Source organism: Balaenoptera musculus, chromosome 2 (genome assembly GCF_009873245.2).
Source record: "Balaenoptera musculus isolate JJ_BM4_2016_0621 chromosome 2, mBalMus1.pri.v3, whole genome shotgun sequence".
Taxonomy (NCBI): domain Eukaryota; kingdom Metazoa; phylum Chordata; class Mammalia; order Artiodactyla; family Balaenopteridae; genus Balaenoptera; species Balaenoptera musculus.
In genome coordinates this window covers 131,749,388-131,771,939 of record NC_045786.1, presented here as the reverse complement: position 1 = coordinate 131,771,939, position 22,552 = coordinate 131,749,388, and the positions used below count along the sequence as shown (strand labels likewise).

At 38.4% G+C, this 22,552-nt stretch overlaps 1 protein-coding gene across 2 annotated transcripts in view; it reads right to left on the bottom strand.

The window, feature by feature from the left end:
- Positions 1-870: 870 nt before the first annotated feature.
- The window catches only part of TMEM260 (transmembrane protein 260), a 63,856-nt gene continuing 42,174 nt past the window's right edge, over positions 871-22,552 (bottom strand). The window contains exons 11-16 of one of the 2 annotated variants that reach the window (XM_036842458.1): positions 20,547-20,718; positions 17,676-17,824; positions 12,087-12,263; positions 10,545-10,598; positions 8,710-8,800; positions 871-4,332 (exon numbers count right to left, since the gene is read on the bottom strand). In XM_036842458.1, coding sequence (XP_036698353.1) covers positions 4,078-4,332; positions 8,710-8,800; positions 10,545-10,598; positions 12,087-12,263; positions 17,676-17,824; positions 20,547-20,718 — 898 coding nt within the window. In that variant the 3' untranslated portion in view covers positions 871-4,077. The remainder of the gene's footprint in view (positions 4,333-8,709; positions 8,801-10,544; positions 10,599-12,086; positions 12,264-17,675; positions 17,825-20,546; positions 20,719-22,552) is intronic. The other variant, XM_036842459.1, reaches the window with a different exon arrangement.

The following is a 22,552-nucleotide window of genomic DNA, read 5'->3' as shown; positions in this document are numbered from 1 at the left end:
ATAACACTTGGGATCGGTGGAAAAGATCCAGATAACTCTATTTACAGGGCAATAATTTCAGGCTCTATGTTTACAGTTTTGTAACCTCTACCTGTCTCTCCCATCTTTTTCTTTTTGCAATATGACATAAGCTAATCTTTCCAGGATATACAAATATATGTTAACATTGTTGAAGAGCAATCAGAGTTTTTTTTCAGAAAAATCCCTTCCTCAAGATATATTCCTACTAGTTTACCTTCCGATATCCAGGTAAGCACATCGTGCTATTTCTGAGGCTTGTTTTATACCGTCCACGCTGATCCAAATCAAACAGACCTTTAGAGGGTACTGACAATGACGTCTTCATTGAATATGATCGCGGCTAAAGCTTTAGCTCCCTGTTTGCTCTGTAATGCTGTGCCAAGATCTTGGCCTTTAGATGTTTCCAGAATCCCTGGAAACATTACTTATTTGTTTGTGAGTATAAGCCTTAGAATGGGTTTGCATTCACAACAAAATATGAGGATGAACAAAGCAGTGTGAATCTCTTACTGAGTTTGAATTGTTTTCTTTACCGAACCATAGGACTTGGAGCCAGTTAGAAGAACAGAATTTTAAGTAATACTCTACATTGGTGCTTTTACAAAATATACCAGAATTAAAACAGAGTAAAAGGATTTGCTGTAATAGGATCCATTTTAAAAAAAAATCTTTGGTGTTAACTTTTTGTCCTGAATATTAAAAGTATTAACAGTTCTAAATTCTGAGGGATATTGGTAGGAACTATGAAAAAGGACTCACACTGTTTAACTTTCAAAATATAAATTAAAAAACTACTCTTCACATCCTAATCTGATGACTTAAAGAAATCAGCAGGGTATCATACAATAATCCTAACACTCAAAATGGCTTTATTTAAGTATAATAAAGGCTAAACATCATGGTTCTGTCATTAGAAAGGACTACGAATACAGGCAGAAATAACATTTCACAATTTCTATTAGGAGACTTCAAAATAGGACACTAGTCATTGATTCACTTCTATTTTGGCTGCATTTTGAGTCATAGAACAAAAGCATTTAAAAAAAAAAAAAAGGATCCTTTGAAAAAACAAAGAGAAGAGGAAAGTCAATAGCAAGAAGCAAGCATACCTCCATCAGCGGGAACAGGGCTGGGGAGGTTTGTTAGGGAACATGGAAGCCACAATCTCCCTCTCCACTCACTCTGTGGTGTGTGCCAGCCTCGGTGCCGGGCAGGAGGGCACCACAGCATGTGGAGAGGCAGACAGTTTTGCTGGCTCCCACTTGCTCCTCAGGCCAAAGTCCAGGCAGAAGTTGGCCTTGCAGGGTTCCTGTCATCCTGCCAACCCACGGCACTCCAGGGACACTGCTAGGAGAATGCTAGCCAAATCCCGCAGAAGTCACCTCCTTCACATTCTCTTCCATGTCGGGGGTTAGACTAAAGGATACCCCTTCTGTCAGATTTTATGGTGTTTGTGTACTAGCCAAGGAGAAGTAAGAGAAAGAAAAGGAAAGCAACTTGTTTAACCTCACACAGTAGAAAGGAAAGAATTCTTCAAAGTAGTTGATCTGGGAATGAAGCCCAACATCCCAAAATCTCAGCTCAGTTTGCTCTTTTTTCATTCACTGCTGGTTTTTGGAAATTTAAATGATTATGATCCTGTCTACTGTGGGCCATCATATCATTGCTTTCTCAAACAGAGAGTGGCCCAAAGCCACTGATGCACAAATACAGAATAATCTATGCACCATCAGACAACAGTCAATATGCAAAGCATATTCAGGCATATATGTAGTACCACATTATAGACACATTTAAAATGCAGATATTTTCAAAAAGAGGCCCTCATTTTCCAGTCTTAAGGCCATAAATAGGAAATATTACTCCAACACCAGATGTGTATGTAGATGCTGAAGTGAATACTTACATATTATTCCATATACAATATGTAGATGTTCAAAACCAATATGATCATCTCACATATGCATGTAATCTCTTTTCTGAAATAATAAAGACAATGCATTTCCAGGGAACGCACATATGAGTCTTATTGTACTCTTTTTAAAGAAAAGTGGAAATCATAATCTTATATAATTCTTTCAAATGGATCAACTTAGACAATTTATCAATGCTTCCTTAAATTTTTACACCACACTGCACTCCAACAGGTTTTTGTTTTAAGGTAAACCAGGTTTTTGGTTCTTCCCTGTGGAGAAGTTACTTTCAAGTCAGTGAAAGTTCTTGGCCCATGATTAAAAGTCTTTGCCAATTAGTACTCAACAACTTCAATTCATTTTTTTCTGGTTCAAGATGAGTAGGAGCCTAATAAGGCTGTGATAAAAGGGCAAAAGGCACTGAGAGCCAAAAGCGGATTAATGAGCTCCTCCATTTATTTGTCTTCCTAACAGCTGAACTGTTACAACTATTGACACTCTTCAAAAGGTTCCGCTCTGAACCCCGTCCAGGCACTGCAGGCTCCAATGGACATCTTCAAATCCAGAGAATGGAGGGGCAAGAGCTTCCCCTGTGTGATGCCAAAACCAACAAAGCCCCATGGATCAGGTAATGAAACTTCAGCTTTTCCCCCTTTGAGATTTATTTACTGGCAGCTGACAAGGGGCAAATTCAGCTCGAATTGTGCAGTCAAGGCCCTGTCAAGCTTTTAGAGGCACCCTTGTCTTGAAGCACCTTCATGACTGGCATTTCACTCAAAAGCCCTCGGCACTGGTCCTTAACAGCTTATGACATCACAAAGGACACTCCAGACAGATGCCTACATGGCATCCTGCAGCATTTTAAAAGAGAATTAGTGGTTTTAATTATGGTCGTAGTATGAAAGGGAACCATGCAAGCTCCACAGGAGACCTTTGATCAGACCCTTTTGCTAGTACAATGCCACGGAACTGTGACTATTCCTGGTAAGGGGCCTTTTCTTGCTGAATGACTCACCAGTGATCTTTGAATGCAGACAAGCTTCTAGCCCTCCCTCTTCATTAGTGAGCATTTCTATACAGGGGCCTATATAGTTCTTGGAGTCTAGGAGCTATACAATTGGGGGGAAAAGAATCCCTACAGATTCAGGCCTCTACTTAGGAAGTGCTGAAGGACTCTGAGTGACTTTATTCATTAAAACAGGTTGCTATTAATTAACTGTCATAATAAAATAAAGAACTATTATTTGCATTTCTTACTATGTTCTCTTTAGTAATATGTATAAAAGATGCTTGTAACAGAAATGAATTTATTGAACCACTTCCCCACACCCCCCGAGCCCCTGCCCTTTTTTTTTTTTTTTTTTTGGCATTTTGGCAGCAGGAAGCCTACTAATTATTGGGCCCAGATTTATGAGCCCAAATAGAAGTAAAACATGAATATAAAATTAATTAAGGAAAGACAAAATCCTTTTTACTTGCCAATCAGTTTAAGCAACTGAAAAAAAAGCAAACAACAATTAGCTTAATTTTTTAGTGATTTCAGAGAATGATCTAAGACAATAAAACCCCAACCTTTTCAAAATATCATTTGGTTGGTATTTAGTTTGAAGTGTGAGATTATGTAACAACCGCAGCTACTCAAAAAAAAAAAAAAAATCAGTATTCTAACTTGAAGCATAACAAGATTCATTCTTAAAAAAAAATGATTTCACTTCTCGGAAACAAAGAATGTCTTTGGTATGGTATTAATGTTTTAAGAATTTAATTTCAATACCAATCCCAATAAGCAGGGCCCTTAAGATTCATGGTCAATATTTTAAGTATATGAAAACAGTTCATTCTCTTCTAGAATCTAATCAAGCGACTCATTTGGTGAAAGACTGTGGAAGTAGGAAGATTTTTCAAAATATTCTCGCTGAAATGCTAATTCAGTAACATGGGCTAAATAGAATTTGCATAAATAGCACATGTCAGTCTCTAACCGCGCCCCCCTCCGAAACAGTGCGGCTGCACCATGTACTTATATCTGGGAGATGACTTAGGCTTCCATTTTTTTATGCTCTTTCTTTTCTTGGATGAAAAACTTTGAGATTTTGGAATTTTGGAAGCCAAACGCCAAGCAGGTTTTTCACAGTTTGCTGTCTCAGCCATTTTTCATATTTCTCAGACTTTGCAGTTCTTTCCTTAGGTGTTTTAGAGCAACTGAAATATCGGCCAGCTGTGGATCATTCTGGGCCTTCTGAGTGTAGAGACGGAAGTGTCTGATGGTTTCAGATAACAAGACTTCAGGGTCTGCACCTCCTTCCCGAAGGCGCAGCATCCGTTCACAGGCGATGGCATAGTTCTTATGCCAGTTCACTGGGTGTTCCTTTCGTAAATAGACAATCTCCTTATAAAGCTGGAAGACAGCAAAAATGTTGGTATTCCATTGTTATCCCTTGACTTTTTTTAAAAAAAAAAAAAAAACAGGAAACACAGAGAAATTAACACAAGAAACAAAAATCCAAGCAGCCTACAGTAAAAATCTAATTGTTGCTAGGCCATGCAGAAAATGCAAGGATGTTACTATAATTATTACAGTAGCAGGAGGCAAATGTGCTTCATCTAAAACTGCTTCTGGGGTTTTTTGGATGTTGCAGAGGGAACCTAAGACACACTGTGTCAGGACAAAATGCTCTTCCTCCAGAAAGACGTTCTGAGAAAGGGATTTAGTTCTAATTCATGGAAAGCCATTTACTCAACAGGCAGAAAGGTTGAAACTCTAAATTTAGCTATTGGAGAAAAAAATAGCTTTCTTTAGAAAACTGCATGGAAAAAGAACTTGAAGAAATTTAAATTTTGCCCCTCATTTTTACATAAATTTCTCTCTATATTATAAACAACAGTAATAACAATAGCGACAATAAAACACATCAAACAAATCCAACATCAAACAGACTGGGCGTAATAGAATTTAAGAGACATCCTTAAAGTGAGATATTGAAAATCTTCACAGTGTCCTAAAATTACAATTTTCATAGTTAAAACTTTGCCCACAGGAATTCAGAACTTTGTTTTTCAATATCAGAGATAGTATTAATTGGATAGAGTTAGAATCTTTAATATTGAGTTTTCCAGAGGAAAAACATCAAAATTTAACAAATAAACCAAGAAGTAGATGCAGATCTACAAAACAGAATATTATACTTGCTTATTTGGGAATTTCACAGCCTTCTCGGGGATTATCAAATTGGAGTCAGATCCACAGGCACTTGAGTTAACCAGTAGCCTCCATGAGAGCACAGGACAAGCAATGATGCTTTCTCCAGCGACAAGGGCTTTTTGAATTAGAACTATACTCATTACATCATCCAGTTGAAAGGGACCCAATTATATTATCTATTTCCCCAACCCCTACTCCAGAGCAGACAAATGCCTACCTAATCTATTTCAAAACAACATCCCCATGAAAAAGTCCCCGATCCGTATTTGATATGTCATTTTGATACTTAATACCCCTCAGTCCTCAAGCTGCCTTTTAAAGCTATTTTCCCCTTAGTTCTCTTCACTCCATAAAATAGGAGAGTCACCTCGCACGTTCATAGACATCAAAGCTATTAAGTCAGCCTCCTACCCATTTATTTTCTTAGTAAAATATTCAAAGCTTCTCTGCCTTTCCTTATAGTTTTTTGGGTTTTTTTTCCCTATCCGTTGCTCCTCTTCCCAAGCCTCCCTCTGATGAGGGACATCTGTAAAATGCATGGCAGGCTGCCCGGAACAAAGCAGGTGCTCAGGAACTGCTCAGGTTCTTTTCTTTCCCAAGTTATCAAAATCCTGATAAGGTTCTGGAGTGCAAGACAGATGCTAGCACTTCATTTCCCAATGGGTCAAGAGAATAAGAGGCACGCTCATGACCTCCCTGCTTCAGTCTTCAGACATCAGAACAACTACGCTACCCTTTTCTAGAACATCGACTCATTCTGGATGGCCCATTAGGCCACATGTGCTGTATCTTAAGAAGCTAAGAGTCATTTCTCATCATGTGGAATTACATTTCCCCCTCTAGGCGTGTATCACTGTGACATTAGTGTTAGTGGAAAGTATTCTGTCTTGGGGGAAATCTTCAATGTATCAGATGTATTCCTAAAGATAACAAAGATCATTCTTGCTCTCCCACTATACCTGAACTTAATGTTCTGTATAAGCTATTGAGCAGGATAATGTAAATAATAACAAAAATATCTTTTATACCTAACAAGAATGTTCTTGAAACACCTGTACTAGGGGCTGATTTGTGTTGACCCATGGAGTATTTGGCCTCATTTGTCTTGCAAATGATGTCACACATCTGAAGACGTATGTGAAGGAGATACCTATAGACTGCTACAGACTTGTGTTCACTGAACAGAATAATGCTTACAGGCCCAAAGGGACAATAAATCCATGAATTAGCTTCAGTAGTGGCCTAACAACTGACCATGAAACAGATCACTGATGAGAACATAAAATATTAGTAAGTCTCGGATTTCTCCCAACTAAATACTACTTGTTTTTCACAGAATCACAGGGTATTAGAGATGAACCAGATATGACCAGGATATGAGAGATAATCTATAAAGTTTACAGTCCACTTTTTTTTTTAAAGAAAAAATAGAGGTCTGGAAAGGTTAACTGGCTCACAGTTGACAGTGAATGGTGGAGCAGGCCTTGAACCTGGACCTCCTAACTGCCAGACAGAACTCCAGCATGCCGCTTCCTATAACTAGTCCCTGGCTGTCCTTGAGTGGGCGCCTAGGAGGTTTCCGCCTTTGTCCCTGTGGTTCCGTCCTTATGGACTGTCCGCCCTCCCCCACTTTCTCGCTACCCTGCCCCACATCTGCCTGGCCAGTTCCTTCTGATCTTTCAAGATGACACTGCGGTGACATCTCCTCTAGAAGCCTTCCCTCCCTTCCTCACCAGCCCCTCCCCAGAAGGCTGTACTCATATGCTGCTCTCTGCTCCCACCGCACCTCTGCAAACCTCTCGTAACTCTCACGACTGAATTAACTGAGGACCTTATCTTCCATCTCTCTCTCTAGCTTGTGCCTCTTTGACAGCAGGGAATATTCCTGATTGTCTCCATCACAGTATTTGGTACAGACTGGGTGCTCCATAAATGCTCTGTGAGTGAATGAATAAATGAATAAACAGTGGACCAATGAGCACAAAATTGAGGAGTAAAATCTGTCATACTAATTGGACACCATGCAATTTTGACTCAGCACCAAACAAATGTCCTGGCTGAGTAGATCTACAGCAGCCCAGAGACAGCAGAAATACCTCCTCACTTGCTTAGACATACAGCTCCTGGGCTCTGTTCTTATTGGCCTTCGCCAGGATGTCTATTTCCTACACAGCAGGCTCCAAGACTATCTCTGAAGGTGATGAAGAGCCCAGTGCTATAAATCACAGAAAAGCAGGGACTTGTTAACATAGTGCTACAGCAAAGCAAGCCTCTACTCTGTACTCCCCTTGCCATCACAGAGGACCAGCTAAGCAAGAGCCTCAGTGTGGCTGGATGTGAAGGCTGTTTGGTTTCCTGGGGCCACATCAGAAGACAGAGCCACTCTCCATGACCCTTTATCTCTCTCATAAAATCCCAACCAGGGCTTCCCTGGTGGAGCAGTGGTTAAGAATCCACCTGCCAATGCAGGGGACATGGGTTCAAGCCCTGGTTCAGGAAGATCCCACATGCCACGGAGCAACTAAGCCCGTGTGTCACAACTACTAAGCCTGTGCTCTAGAGCCCGCGAGCCACAACTACTGAGCCCGCGTGCCACAACTACTGAAGCCCGCGTGCCCTAGAGCCCGTGCTCCACAACAAGAGAAGCCACCACAATGAGAAGCCTGTGCACTGCAACGAAGAGCAGCCCCTGCTCGCCGCAACTAGAGAAAGCCTGTGCACAGCAACGAAGACCCAACACAGCCAAAAATGAATAAATAAAAATAAATAAATTAATTAAAAAAAAAAAAGAAATCCCAACCAGCCACGGCCCAATCATTTCAAGTGTAGCCAGGGTCATGATTTTGCATAGAGGGCAACCCATCAGAACTCGTTTCTTCTTTTAAATAAAGCCATCATATTAGTTTCCTACTGCTGTTGTAACTAATCACCACAAATGTAGTGGCTTAAAACAATATAAATGTATTATTGAATACTTCTAGGGGTCAAAAGTCATAAAAATCAAGGTTTTTGTAAAATCAGCAGGGCTGTGTTCCTTCTGGAGGCTCTGGAATCTTTCTTTGCCCTTTCCAGCTTCCAAAGGCTGCCTGCACTCCCCAACTTGTGGCCCCTTCCTCCATCTTCCAGGCCAGCTGTGTGGCAATCTTTTAAGTCTTTCTCTCTGACCTCTGCTTGCAATGCCACATCTCCTTCTTTGACTCTGACCTTCCTGCCTCCTTCTTCTAAGGACCCTTGTGATTACGTTGGGCCCACCTGGAAATCCAGGATCATCTCCCCACCACAAGATCCTTAATCACATCTGCAAAGTGCCCTTTGCCATGTAAGGCCATATATTCATAGGTTCTGGAGATTAGGACATGAACTTCTTTCATTATTTTGTGGACCACAGCCATTTACTTTAGATACTATATGTGATACACATGACTATTTTTCCATTTATACTGCTTTATAATGCCAAATAAAGCTGGAAACAAAAAAGTAAAAACTCTACTGTGATACACCCTTTCTCCATCCCAAACAGTCACCACTACCCTCCCACCAAATAAATTTATATACGTTAAAAGTACAACATACATTATACGCGTGAGTGTAGAGTTGAGCTTTCACATCTGAAGGCAAACTTGCAGTTTCTGCCAGGTTAAAGATGAAGAATGGGGTTTTCATCCTGGGAGTGGAAGGGTGTTCATGTCAATTTTACATTCAAAGCTAAATCTGCCAGACTTTTCCACTGATAAGGAACATACAAAACCGTTTATTGTATTCTTTTCACTTCTCTCATATTAATAGTTTACTCTGAACCAACGGTAATCCTCCCCCGCCATCCCAAGACACTGCATTCACACCTACTGCCAAATCTTTTAGAAAAAAGCTTATGTTCATCATTCCTATTGTACATCATCTTCCTTCCAGATGTACATTTCATTATGCAAGAGCAGCTGGGAGGCGGAGACTTGCTGAGTTTGTCAGCACATCCCTGAAGGTACCCATCGTGACGGTTCATGCCACATGTGACCAGTTCTTCAAAGATGGCTGGACTCTTTGACCACATGAGCTCATCCAAATTGTATTCAGCACACCAATTAAATCAATACCTGCCCGAATAATGACCTGCTTTCTTCTTTTATGTGATTTCTCCCCCAGCTTTCCCACATTCAATCACAGTGAGGAATTGTGGAGACATTCGGTGTATCTTTGATTAGTTCTTCAAAGCAAGTATTTGTTCCTATAACTGGGCTGATAACTTGAAATATGCAATTTTCTGACTTTTTCAAAAACACTACTGCAAAAACTGTATCTTTTTTGTAATTGTTATTTTGTCAAGAACCATTTATTAGCAGTTTTTTTTTTTTAAGATGTTTTTGATGTGGACCACTTTCAAAGTCTTTATTGCATCTGTCACAACGTTGCCCCTGCTTTATGCTTTGGCCCTTTGGCCACGAGGCATGCGGGATCCCAGCTCCCCAACCAGGGATCGAACCCGCACCCCCCGCACCGGAAGGCAAAGCCCCAACCACTGGACCGCCAGGGAAGTCCCTCTTGACAATTTTTTAAAAAACCTCTTTAAATGTATGTAAGCCCTTTACACCCTAACTCAATTCTTTGTGCAAAGCACCGTCCCTGGCCCAGAGTGGGCATCAACACATTTTTACTGGAGGAAGCACTTCATACTTGGTACCCCTGTCTGCATCACTTAGGACTTTTACATTAATATTTAGGCCAAAGTCTGTTAGTGTTAGATATTTTGAATATTTTAAAAGAATGACAGGAACCCAGAGAGTCAAGAGCGTCACCATGAAGGGTCTGTTCCACACAGGAACAACAGGAAAGTACAGCATCTAGCACATGAAGAGTCAGATCTCTTTGAACATGTCTGTCTGTTCCATTAGACTGAGCTCCTTGAGAGCAGGAACTGTGTCATATTCATATGTGTAGCTTCCATGCCTAGCACAGTGCCTGGTCTCTAGGAAGTTTTCAATAAGTGCTTAAATAATTAACTAGCACATTACACATGGAGACAGGGTTGTAATTATCAACTTCTCCTCAATCAATTACACTCACTTTGGTTTAGTTGAGATAGGAGCGCATAGGAATTAGGAATGTTCCAGAGTCAGAGAGATGTGAGTTTTGGACTCTATTGGTAGAACTATGTGGCCTTGGACAAGTAACCTCTCTACCTCCAGTTTGTTCTTTTGTAAAACGGGGATAATAATAACTTCTTCACAGGTTACTGTGAGGATGAAATGAGATTATGCGTGGGTAATGATTAGTACAATGCCTCAAACAAAATAATTGCTCGTAAGTATTATTTTTATGATCCCCACGCACCACTACTCCCCAGATGAAAAGCGCCAGAGGCTCTTCTGCTGCATTACAGACAGACTGCAAACACACACGTGTACATTATTCACCTGGCTTGCCACATCTCTTCATTGGCCACAGATTCCCAGGAAGATGGAGCAAACCTGCAGTTACAAGAAAACGGTAACATGTTTCTGCTAGCTACCTTTATTGCTGTGGACATGTAATTCTTGTTTTATAACCTTACAAGGCAAATAAAGTAGGCTGCATCCTGAAGTACTGATAGAGACCAAAATAACAAACTTATTCTCCTAGAAAAATTTGATCATTAGGAATTTGAGGTTTTGGTAAATGTATTCTTAATCTGCATAATGAGCCCCAGTGCCTCACGGGAGCAAACTAAAGATTAGTGGGAAGAGGCTGGAGGCATTTGGGGAGCCAGCTGTTCCTAAGAACTGTCAGGTGGGTGATGGGGCGGGTGAGGCCTGGGTCACTCTATGGACACAGCTAAGAGCCACTGAGCTGTAAAGAGAGGGGACTCCCGGCTTGGATAAGTCATTGCTGGAGCTAGGATGCTGCTCCAAAGACACTGGCTGAACCATTTGCTGATTTTTTTTCACTTAATTAAAATTTCTTTTATTACGTATCTATTTTGACAGAATGGAGATAATGAGTGATGCCATGTACCTGTACTGTCGTCAGCTGTTTGGAGAACAGGTGATTTTCTAACTTTTCCTCACAATGATCACAGAGTACTTTTTTTTTTGGTTGCACCGTGCAGCTTGTGGGATCTTAGTTCTCTGACCAGGGATTGAACCTGGGCCACGGCAGTGAAAGCGCTGAGTCTTAACCACGGGACTGCCAGGGAATTCCCGTCACAGAGTACTCTGATGTAGAACTACTTATCCAGCTCTCGCTGGTGCACAGCAATGTGGTCTATTTGCTCATATTGACTCAAAAAACTTTGGTACCATTTGTTCATATGATCTTGACTGTTGTTCTTGAATTATAAGCAATAATTATCTAATCTTTGAATAATTCATAATTTAAATATAGTCAATGGAGACACCTATCTTCAGATGGTGACTCGTCTTCCATATGGGAGAGAGTCAAGTCTAGGTAGAAATGCTTCCAGGAAGACTAATCATGCCCAACACGACAGACCAAGGCTGATGACAAACAACTGAAGAAAAAGTTACTCAAATCCCAGTCTTCCCTACAGAGAAGTGATCTGCCATTCTTGAAGAAAAAAAAATATGAGTTTATGCAGGTGGAAACTATCATGGGCAACAGAGTGAGTGCCTTTTAAAGCTCTGTTGCAGTTAATAAATCTCTTCCACTTTTAGGGTCTAAGCTACAGGATGGTGGACCGTGTGGCATTACAACAGCTGGTGGCGGACGGTGGCACATGTTTAACTACTGTGGTGCCCAATCAACCACCACCGCCCTTCCTCCATCTCCAAGCCTGAGGACAAGAAATACATGTTCTCCTTCTCTATTACAATACTCTGTGGGCAGCAAATAACAATATTAACTACTAATAAAAAAACACAAAATATATCAAATAATTTAAAGGCATCTCAAAACTTAGTAAGTTTTTTAGGCACACAAAATGGCTATACACTGATGAAAAACTTAACTGCTCTCCATACCTTCCATAGTCTTCAGTCCAGTTATAGATGTTTCTCGTAAGTTTAATCCATTCCTCAGGGTTGAATATAATCTCCGAAGAAACTAATTTGTCACAAGAACCCCATGGCCAAAGTGAATAGTTCTTTTTCCAGGTTGGGTCGCCTTCATGAATTCCTATGCAAACAAATGTTTCTTTTCTATTGAAAACAGAAAAATATGCATTTTTAACTTAAAGTTCTAAATGTTAAGTATAACTCATGAAGGGTCACTTCTGACTCTTTAAACCTCGGTTACCAATAAACCATTTGTGAACACTTTGGTTTATTTAAATCTCTCCCAAATAGATTGATTTAAATTTACATTGAGGGACTTCCCTGGTGGTGCAGTGGTTGGGAATCTGCCTGCCAACGTAGGGAACACAGGTTCGATCCCTAGTCCGGGAAGATCCCACATGCCGCAGAGCAACTAAGCCCGTGCGCCACAACTACTGAGCCTGTGCTCTACAGCCCGTGAGCCATAAATACTGAGCTTGCATGCCACAACTACTGAAGCCCACGCACCTAGAGCACGTACTCTGCAACAAGAGAAGCCACCGCAATGAGAAGCCCGTGCACCACAACGAAGAGTAGCCTCTGCTCGCCGCAACTAGAGAAAGCCCGTGCACAGCAACAAAGACCCAACGCAGCCAAAAATAAATAAATAAATTTTAAAAATAAATAAATTTACATTGATATTAGTGTAAAAAATGCTGTTTGGGAGGTTGAGGGGAAGCGCACAGACATAAATGATAAAACTACCTGTTTGTGACATTGCAAGAAATCACTTGGGGATAAGCACTGTTACAAGGAACCCTTCTGTGGTTCTGTCTCACGTGTAATTATACATATTATTTGATACCTTTAAAATTGTATAGGTGGAAATATGTCTTCATAGTAGTAGTAGTAGTAGTAGTACTACTACTACTACTACTACTACTAATCTCTCCTTCCTCAAATTTCCATTGCATTTTATTTTTAATCTCTTTTAACATTATTTTATTGAACTTGTTATCTTCATTTATAAATCTTTCTGAGAAGCCCAGAAGCCTCCTGAGAATAGGCTCTCTATCTCTGAATTAATTCTAAATCCCACATAGCATGATGCACAGCTAATACACAATATTTGCTGAATAAAATTAATTAGATTTGACTAACTATTAGGATCTTCAAATCCTGCAAAAATTAGTAATAGAAATGGTTTAAATAAGCTTAGCTCAAAAACATTATAATTGACTGGTTCTATTCCAATTTTTGGTGTATACCTTAACAGCTATTACCAAGTAGAAAAAAAAAAAGGAGCATGTTAGGAGCAATTACTTGAAAGTAAAAATTTCATGAACTTTGAAACAAGACACTTCTGGCTTAGATTTTGGATTTTTTCCACCATGTATTAGCTCTATGATTTTGGGGAAATTACTTAATTACCTGTGTCTGGTCTCCTCATCAGTGAAATTGGTATGAACTATCTTTCACAGCTGTTTAAGATTAAATGCACTATATGACATAAAGTAAAACATAATAGAGTTCTGGTTCTAGGGAAGATGGAGTCATCATATTCTATTCTGTCTCTCTCACTGCACACAACTATAATTTCTGAACAGAAGACCTGGAACAACTATCTGAAGACTCTGAAAAATAAATGGTAGAAAGAAGATTGAAGGAAGAAAGCAGAATTCTAAGTTCCACCAAATCCGCAGTGAGTTTATCCCTTTTCCCCTTCCAGGATTACCTGGCCTGGACTCAAAGGAAGCCTGAAACCCAAAAGTACATACCAAGTAAGGACAGAAAGAACTCCAAGAAAAGCCCAGCCCCCTCCCTTTTTCCTAGCCCAAGGGGCAGGAAAAGGAACTTGTACAGACTGGGGAGAGCAGAGGAAATCCCCAGGATGTTTTCCCTTCTTTCCTTCCCTGGGCACTGGGCAATACTGTGCCAGCAGCAGCACAGTTACAGCAGTGGCAGCTGGGCAGGTCCCTATAGCTCTGAGGAAGGGGAACACTTCTCGCTAATCAGAGGAGCTGTGGTTCCAAAGGCTGGGAGCAAATTCCTATTATTCCTCCACTGGGTGAACTTGAAGACAGATCAAGGGAAATTATACAATTTAAACAAAGAGAAAAAATATTGAGGAAAATGTACAGAGTTTAGGCACCTGTGGGACAATATCAAAAGGTCTAACCCTGGTGTCATCAGAATCCCAGAAGGAGAAGAGAAAGAAGGTGGGGCAGAAAAAGTACTTAAAGAAATAATGTCAGGAAGCTTCCAAATTTTGTGAAAGACATAATCTTTCAGATTCGAGACACTCAGTAAATCCCAAGTAGGTTAAACTCAAAGAAATTCATGCCCAGATACATCATAATCAAACTGCTGAAAACTAAAGACAAATAAAAAATCTTGAAAGCAGCCAGAGAAAAACAACACATTTTACACAAGGGAAACAATGATTTGAGTAACTGCAGATTTCTCATCAGAAACCATGCATGTCAAAAGGATATAAAATAACATTGTTAAAGTGGTGGGGAAAAAAAAGAACTATCAAGCCAGAATTCCATATCCAGAAATATCCTTCAAATATGAAGGTGAAATAAAGACATTTTCAGATACAGGAAAACTAAGAGAATTCACTAACAGTCTTGTTCTAAAAGAAATGCTAAAGGACTAATTTCAGATGAAGAGAAATGATACAAGAGGGAACTTGGAATATCAGGATTGCAGGAAGAGCAAAAGATCTGGTAAATATGTGGACAAATATTTTAGATTATCTTTTCTCTTAGATTTAAAAATATATGTATGATGGTTGAAAACAAAAATTATCACATGTCTAATATATTTGACAACTCAATCAAAAGTTGGGAGGTTAAAGGAACTTATATGCCACTAAGGTTTCTACAGTTCACTTGAAGTAATAAGTAGATTGTAAAAAGTTAAGTATGTCTGTATACTGTAATTCCAAGAGCAACCAGTGAAAAAATTTACCAAGAGACATAGTAAAAATAATTTAATATGGAATACTAGAAAAAATCAAAGTATCCCAAAGAAAGCAGGAAGGGAAACAGTGGAATGAAAAACAGAGAAACAAACAGAAAACAAATAATAAAATGATAGATGTATGTCTAAAACATATCAATATTTACATTAAATGCAAATGATCTGAATACACAATGAAAACATAGACATTGTCAGAATGGATAATAAAACAAGAGCCAAATATATACTGTCTACAAGAAACCCACTTTAAACGTGACATAGGTGGTTAAAAGCAAAAGGATAAAAAGAGAAATACCATGAAAACACTAATCAAATTAAAACCAACCAAAAACCCAGAAGGATTTTTTTGTAAATATAGAAAAAGGTGCAAATGCAATTCAATGAAGAAAGAATAATGTTTTCAACAAATGATATTCATATGCAAAAAAAGACCTTTGTTCTAAGCAACCCCCTTGCAAAAATTAACTCAAAAGGGACCATTGATCTGAAATGTAAAACATAAAACTATAAAACTCTTAGAAGAAAACATGAGAGAATCTTTGAGACCTGGTATTAGGGAAAGAGTTCTTGATATGAGATCAAAAAATATGATCCATAAAAGAAAAAAATGATAATTGGATTTCATCAAAATAAAGAAACTTTTATCTGCAAAAGACACTTTGAAGAGAACAAAAAGACTGGGAGAAAATATTTATGAATCACGTATTTGACAAAGGATTTGAATCTAGAATATACACAGAACTCTCAAAACTCAATAGTAAAAAAACAAACAATCCAGTAATCCCACTCCTAGGTATGAAAACATATTTACACACAAACGTGTACATGAATGTTTATAGCAGCTCTATTCACAAATGCCCCAAACTGGAAACAACCCAAATGTCCTTCAACAGGTGGACGGATAAACTGTAGTACAACCATACAATGGAATACTACTCAGTAACGAAAAGGAATAAACTATTGATATACAACATTAACTTGTATGGATCTCAAAGGCATTATGCTAAGTGAAATATGCTGGTGTCAAAAAGTCACATACTTTATGAGTCCATTTATATGACATTCTGGAAAAGGTAAAACTATAGGAACAGAGAATAGATCAGTGGTTGTGAGGGTTAGGGCTTTGGGGACAGTATGATGACACAGGACAGTGAAAGGGAGTTTCTGGGGTCATGAATGTGTTCTGTATCCTAATTGTTCCTACCCACTTGGCAAATTCTTACTTAGCCTTTAAGTCTCCAACATTTTATCCATACCACTATTATCAAGCTTGCCAGCTGATACTATAACTTATCTGTTTCATGTTTAAGGTACCACTTGACACCTCTCTGAAAGATTGCAACAGCAGGGATCACACCCATGCATCTGCAGCTAGTATAGGTCTTGGGACATTTTGAATACCCAATATTTATTAAATAAATACTGAATAAATGCCCCTGGGCAGAATTAATTGCTTCCTCATCCATGCTCCCAGAACACTTGGCTTATACTGTCAATTAAATCATCTATTTAGTAAACACACATTGAACATTTACTGTGTCTCACACTTTACAAGGCTTTGTTAGTATAGAGCTTATGCCATCATATTACGGCCAACTGTATTCATATCTGTGTATAGATGCAACTAGATTGTAGTCTTACTTAAATCTGGAACTGTCTCACTTTATTGCCTAATACAAACTGGTACATAGTAGGTTCAATTAATGTTTATAAGGTTGAATTAAATAAAATTCACCAAAAAATGCTGACTTGGAGATGTTAATTGTTAACATTTTATTCCAAAATAGAACAATTAAATATTACTCTCACAGCACATTTATACCTATCACCTTCATATTACTTCATGAGCCACAGTAAACTTCAGGCTCTGAACACCAAAAGTACCACATCATTAGGTTCTTGGTAAGGGATAGTTTAACTTTTACAAAGAATTTCTGAAGTCCCCTTTTTAAGAGAATAGAAATTATGAAATAAGTTTTCTTCTTCACGCTCTGGACAATCCCAAGCATTTCACGGACAGGAAAAATGTTCAACACTACCACTGAAGGAGTTATTTATTCTTGATCTTAACTATGAATAATTTTATGTTCTCAAGTATAGAATTCATAATTCTCATATGTTATCTCAGCCAGCATAACTGTGGGTGTTTTTCTTATTTATAAAAATGCCTTATCCTTTAGAAAAAAATCCTTAAGCTATTTTTATATAGTGATTATTCCTGGAAAACATTTGCATTAAACTTAAAAGGGGGCCATGGTGTTGATCAGGGGGAAACTATAATTGCTTGCGATCTACCTGCAATGATTTCAAGTAGGCAGGCACATCTCCAATTTCTCTGAATTGTACTAAGATCTTATTTGCTATTCTTGCTAATCTGTCTTTATTTTTCTTTTACCCAGAACAATAACATTTATTTCTGCCTGGCCTCATTTATGCACAGATATTCAATTTAATTACAGAGATAATCTCACCGGTGACAGGGAAATAGGTGTAGAAAATTGGTCTTTTGGATGAAGCACAGCTGCTACATAAACAATTTTAGAAAAGCTTAAGATTTTAGAAAAGCTATTATATGAAAAGAGTGCTTACAGTTTATTTACTTCAAGAAAATGATAAAGATTAAATGTGACCATTCCACTAGGTAATATTCCTTCCACAGGATTCCACCGGTTCCCAGGAAATTTGACGCCTGGTAAATGCTTTGCCATCTTGGGTAAATACCACTCATAAGTCATCATCTGCCAGAAAGATAAAATATGATATCATGCTTTTAATATGTTTCTTTAAAAAGAATCAAGTTTATCAAGGACAATGAAAAGGTTCTACAATGTGGAGGTACTCATTAAATATAAACATAATTGAAAAGTACATACAAATGCAACTGAGGTATGTGGCACTGACTAGTCTTCTAATGACTTAGACCTTAGGTTTCATGCCTTAAATTATAACTATCAGCCATCATTAAAATCAGCACCTAGTTCCACTTACCTCCATGCATTTGCCAGACTACCCAGAATGACCTCCCGTTCTCATGCCTAGAGAGTGTGTACTGAACTTTCCGGAACCAGCTTAAATACCACTTCCTCTCAGATGCCCTCCCCAGGTCCCATGCTCCTACAGCACTTTGTACCTACCTCAGTTATAGCTCTTAGCCTATTCCTCACTAGACTGCAAGCTCCTACATGAAAGGGACTGTTTTCATCTCACTGCCTCTGCACCTATCACAATGCCTGGCATAGAATAGTTTCCAAACTATGTTTGCTGGACCTGAAATGCCTTTCTGATGGCCAGACTAGACAACCTAGGCAAAATACAGAGATGTGTCATTACTCTGTTCTTTCATTCATTCATTCAAAAAACAAGTATTGCTCACCTAAAATGAAGAAGATATAATCCCTGCCCTTGAGAAGCTCAATTATATGAATAACCTAGGCCTCAAAATTAAAAACCCTTTGGCTAAATTATCTGAATTTATTAGTAGCTCCAAATTAATTACATATCCTTTTGATTAAAATAAATCATTAGTATCAAAATTTTTTTCTTAATTCTATACTTAATATATACTTCATTCTATACTTTTATATGTACAGATTTCTTTTTTTTTTTTAAAGAAAAGACTCCTACTTACACCTTCAAAGCTTCATTAAGTTTGGATATCATCGTTTAAGCAATTATGCTTATGTTTTACTTGTTTTACTTGTCTGTACAAGTCATTTAACTAGAAGTGACAAATTAATTTTAATCTAAGTGTACATTGTAAATACTCAAAAAATACTTATTGAATTAGAGTTTATTACCCAATAGTTTCAGTTCTTGGGTATAGTAACATTAATTAAATACCCACTGTGTGCTATGGCCTTACTCTTTCTAACTTAATTCTCATAACCTTATTATGTGAGAATAATTAAATTATATCAGATAATTGATTGCCCACTCAACAGCCAATCCTTTCCAACTAACACAATCCTGGTTTTAATCAGGTAGTTCTAGTGATTCTCCTTTGCTAGTGAGTAGTTTAGGAGTGGTCATGTGACCCAATACTGGTTAGTGGGGCCCAAGCAGAGGTCTGCTGGGGGCCTCTGGGGTACATATTACTCCCAATACAGAGAGAGAGAGAGAAAGAGAGAGAGCCCAGAAGAAGCACTTTGCATGTGATGTTTGGAACCAGGCATCCATCAGTTCAGGAGACCCGCAGAAAAGCTGCCCCAGAACACTGCCCTCATGGAACCGCTTGTATTATCAATCCTAAACCTCCTCTCTCCAGACTACTTGTCTTGTGAGATTAAAAACTCCATAGTTTAAGCTACTCGTAGTCAGGGATTTTGTTCCTTACATTCAGAAGCATCCTAACTTACTTATCTAATGATCATTTCCATTTTATAGATAAGGAAACAGAAGCTCTGAGAGGAAAAATCAATAGACCCCAGTCACACATCCAGGAAGTGAGAGGATGAGGACTTGAATTTGGGTCTAATTAACTTTGAAATCCAAGCTTCTCAATCATAGTAGCTGTCATCCCAAATAGTATTTAAAATCATAGTATGATACCATATTTTCAACAAATGATCTAGCTTTTGTCAGATGCTAGACTGAAGATCAAATTAATCATTTGTGTACATGATATAAATGCAAACTCCTTCTAAAAAATGTGTAATTTTCAAATTTCCCTATATTTGCAAATCTGTTTATAGTGTTCTCAAAAAATTTTAATTATTCATTAATTGAATGAAATTTATTAAGTAAGTATTGTGCCTAATAGTTTGCTCAATCAAACTAAATGTATTTTTTCAAGGTTAAGAATTTCTCTTTTCCTGACAACCGTTCTAAAAACACCAGAGAAAGATTTGTTCCCTTTAACTATTTATGGCTTAAACAATAAATCCTATAGTTTACATATATTTTTTTCAGTTCAAGAAGATTGTTTTAATAGACCTTGAAATTTTCACAAGTCCTCTCCAAAAATACTTTTGTCATAAGATCAACAAAATTTACAAATAAATTCTATAGCAGAATTGTGGTCAATAATTTCTATTTTGCATGAAATGTATACCAACCTGCAGTATGACTTATTTTATAGTCAACCTAATTTATTTTAATCCCTGGATCACTGGGAAGTGTTAATTTGAATGGTTGAGTTGGCTGGATGTAAAAGAACAATTTAAAAATAAATATACAACACAACATTGTCATGGTCTGTCATGTGAACTAGAGACCTAGGATGCTGTTTGAATCTAATATGAAACACATTAATTCTTAGAACATTCAGTTTAAAAAGGAATGAAGCAACTCACGACATTTCCTATTAGTTAAAATAAAGAAAAGAATGTGATATATATTTTACCTAAAAGTGATCATAGAAACTGTACCCACTCAATGTTTAAAAAAAATAGTTCTTTAAAAAACATATGTTTTAAAATGATCGCTACTACTATATTCTAAGTGTATCTTTCATATACTTACTTCCTGATCCACTAATGAAATATCTGGCCTCAGTCCCTCACAATAATGCATGTAACGGAGAGAATTCCCTGGCAGATCTCCTCTGAGTAAGATAATTGCATCATGAGGCATAGAGGCTAGAAGATTCTTTGCAAACTTATCGATCACATAGTTGGTCCTTTGGTCACAAATGCTAAATAAAAGGATTACAAAATATTAAAATAGCAACACATTGTTTTAGTTTTAATAAGACTGGGCTTATTTCCTGCTCCATTCCTTTCCCATCACACAATCTACATTTAGTGCTTTAAAATATTCTAACATATCTTCTAAGAGGAGGCATATATTTGAAAAGGGAACACTATTAACTGGGAAAAAAAAAAGAAGGAACTAATTGTGCAATTGAGAAAAATCAGCATACTGCTTTACTTCTGGAATTCATTATCATTTCCATAAAAAAGGGAATCAGTTAGTGGTCAATAATGAGTACTTTTTTTCCTAGAAGCATATCCAATTTCACTAAAAAGAAGTAAGGTTTCTGATTCCACTTGGAGTTTAAGGTAATTTCATGTTAATTCCATTTAGCTCAAAGGAATTTTCAGAAATGCAAAAGGAAATCTTCCAGTTTCTGGCATAAATTTGCACGTTTGTCTGACTCTCTTGCACATAGAGGTTGATCCTTTCCACCACTTCCCTGGACCAAAGACTCCCTGTGTTCCTCTCTCCCTTCTAGACTGAGAAATCACTAGAGAATGAGACCAATGAGAAAGAAGGGAAGGAATAATTTGTTGAGATGTTTACTTCTCTCCAGGCATTATTTGCCATTGCCAACAATAGCAGTACAACTCTTTTCAATGATGAAGTGGACTTTCTAACTTCAAAGAAAAAGCTGGCATGAATTCTGAGAGCTTTCCATGAAAAACGAAAAAGAATACAAGAAAGGAAAAGCATCGAAAAACAGAACAAGCAATGTCCCTCCTGCTATTATCAGGTCCATTACATGTAATGGTACTGAAAAACACAGCCTGAAGTTGAATCTCTGGGTTAGCCTCACAAAGCAAATGAATACTTCCAAGAACAAAATATTATCCTTGCCTTTGTAACTGATGCAACCATTTCCTACTGTGATTCCCTACATTGCAGGGCGCTGCCTCACATTTTGCCACCCAGGAAAGTTGCTGTCTATTCCATTCACCTGGGGTAAAAAAAGAATCAAAACCAAACCAAACCACCCAGTCTGTGCAGGCATCCCTGGTGTGGAACCGGAATTGCCCTGAAGACCTGAGCCACGAGAAGACTGGGATAAAAAAGGGTGAGTGGAACTTCCCTGGTGGCACAGTGGTTAAGAATCCGCCTACTAATGCAGGGGACACGGGTTCGAGCCCTGCTCCGGGAAGATCCCACATGCCGTGGAGCAACTAAACCCATGTGCCACAACTACTGAAACCCGTGCACCTAGAGCCCGCGAGCCACAGCTACTGACCCTGTGCGCCTAGAGCCGGTGCTCCGCGACAAGAGAAGGCACCGCGATGAGAAGCCCCCGCACCGCAACGAAGAGGAGCCCCCGCTCGCCGTAACTAGAGAAAGCCCGTGCACAGCAACGAAGACCCAGTGCAGCCAAAAAAACAAATAAATAAATAAAATAAATAGTTAAGGTTTTTTTTTAAAAAAAGGGTGGGAAACACACTATGGGCTCGGCAAACCCTTCTTGAGCTTGGAGTTGTATCTGGCACCTGCATCCCCTTCCCACAAGGCCTCCTGGTGACACAGCCTTCCTAACACTGGCTCTTCCTCAGTATTATAAAGAACATCAGTTTTTCAAGTTAAGTTGAAAGGGAGAATGTAACCTTTTAAAGTACCAATCAAATCTCAGTGTAACAAAACTCCAATGGACTCTTCCACTTCTGTAATGTTTACTCAATACTGTTGCAAATAAATGAACTATCATCTAAACTTCTACATCTTTTATGTTAGACTGAAGTTTTCATTATGATGGTTATTAAGCAGATTTTGAAAAATACACTTAA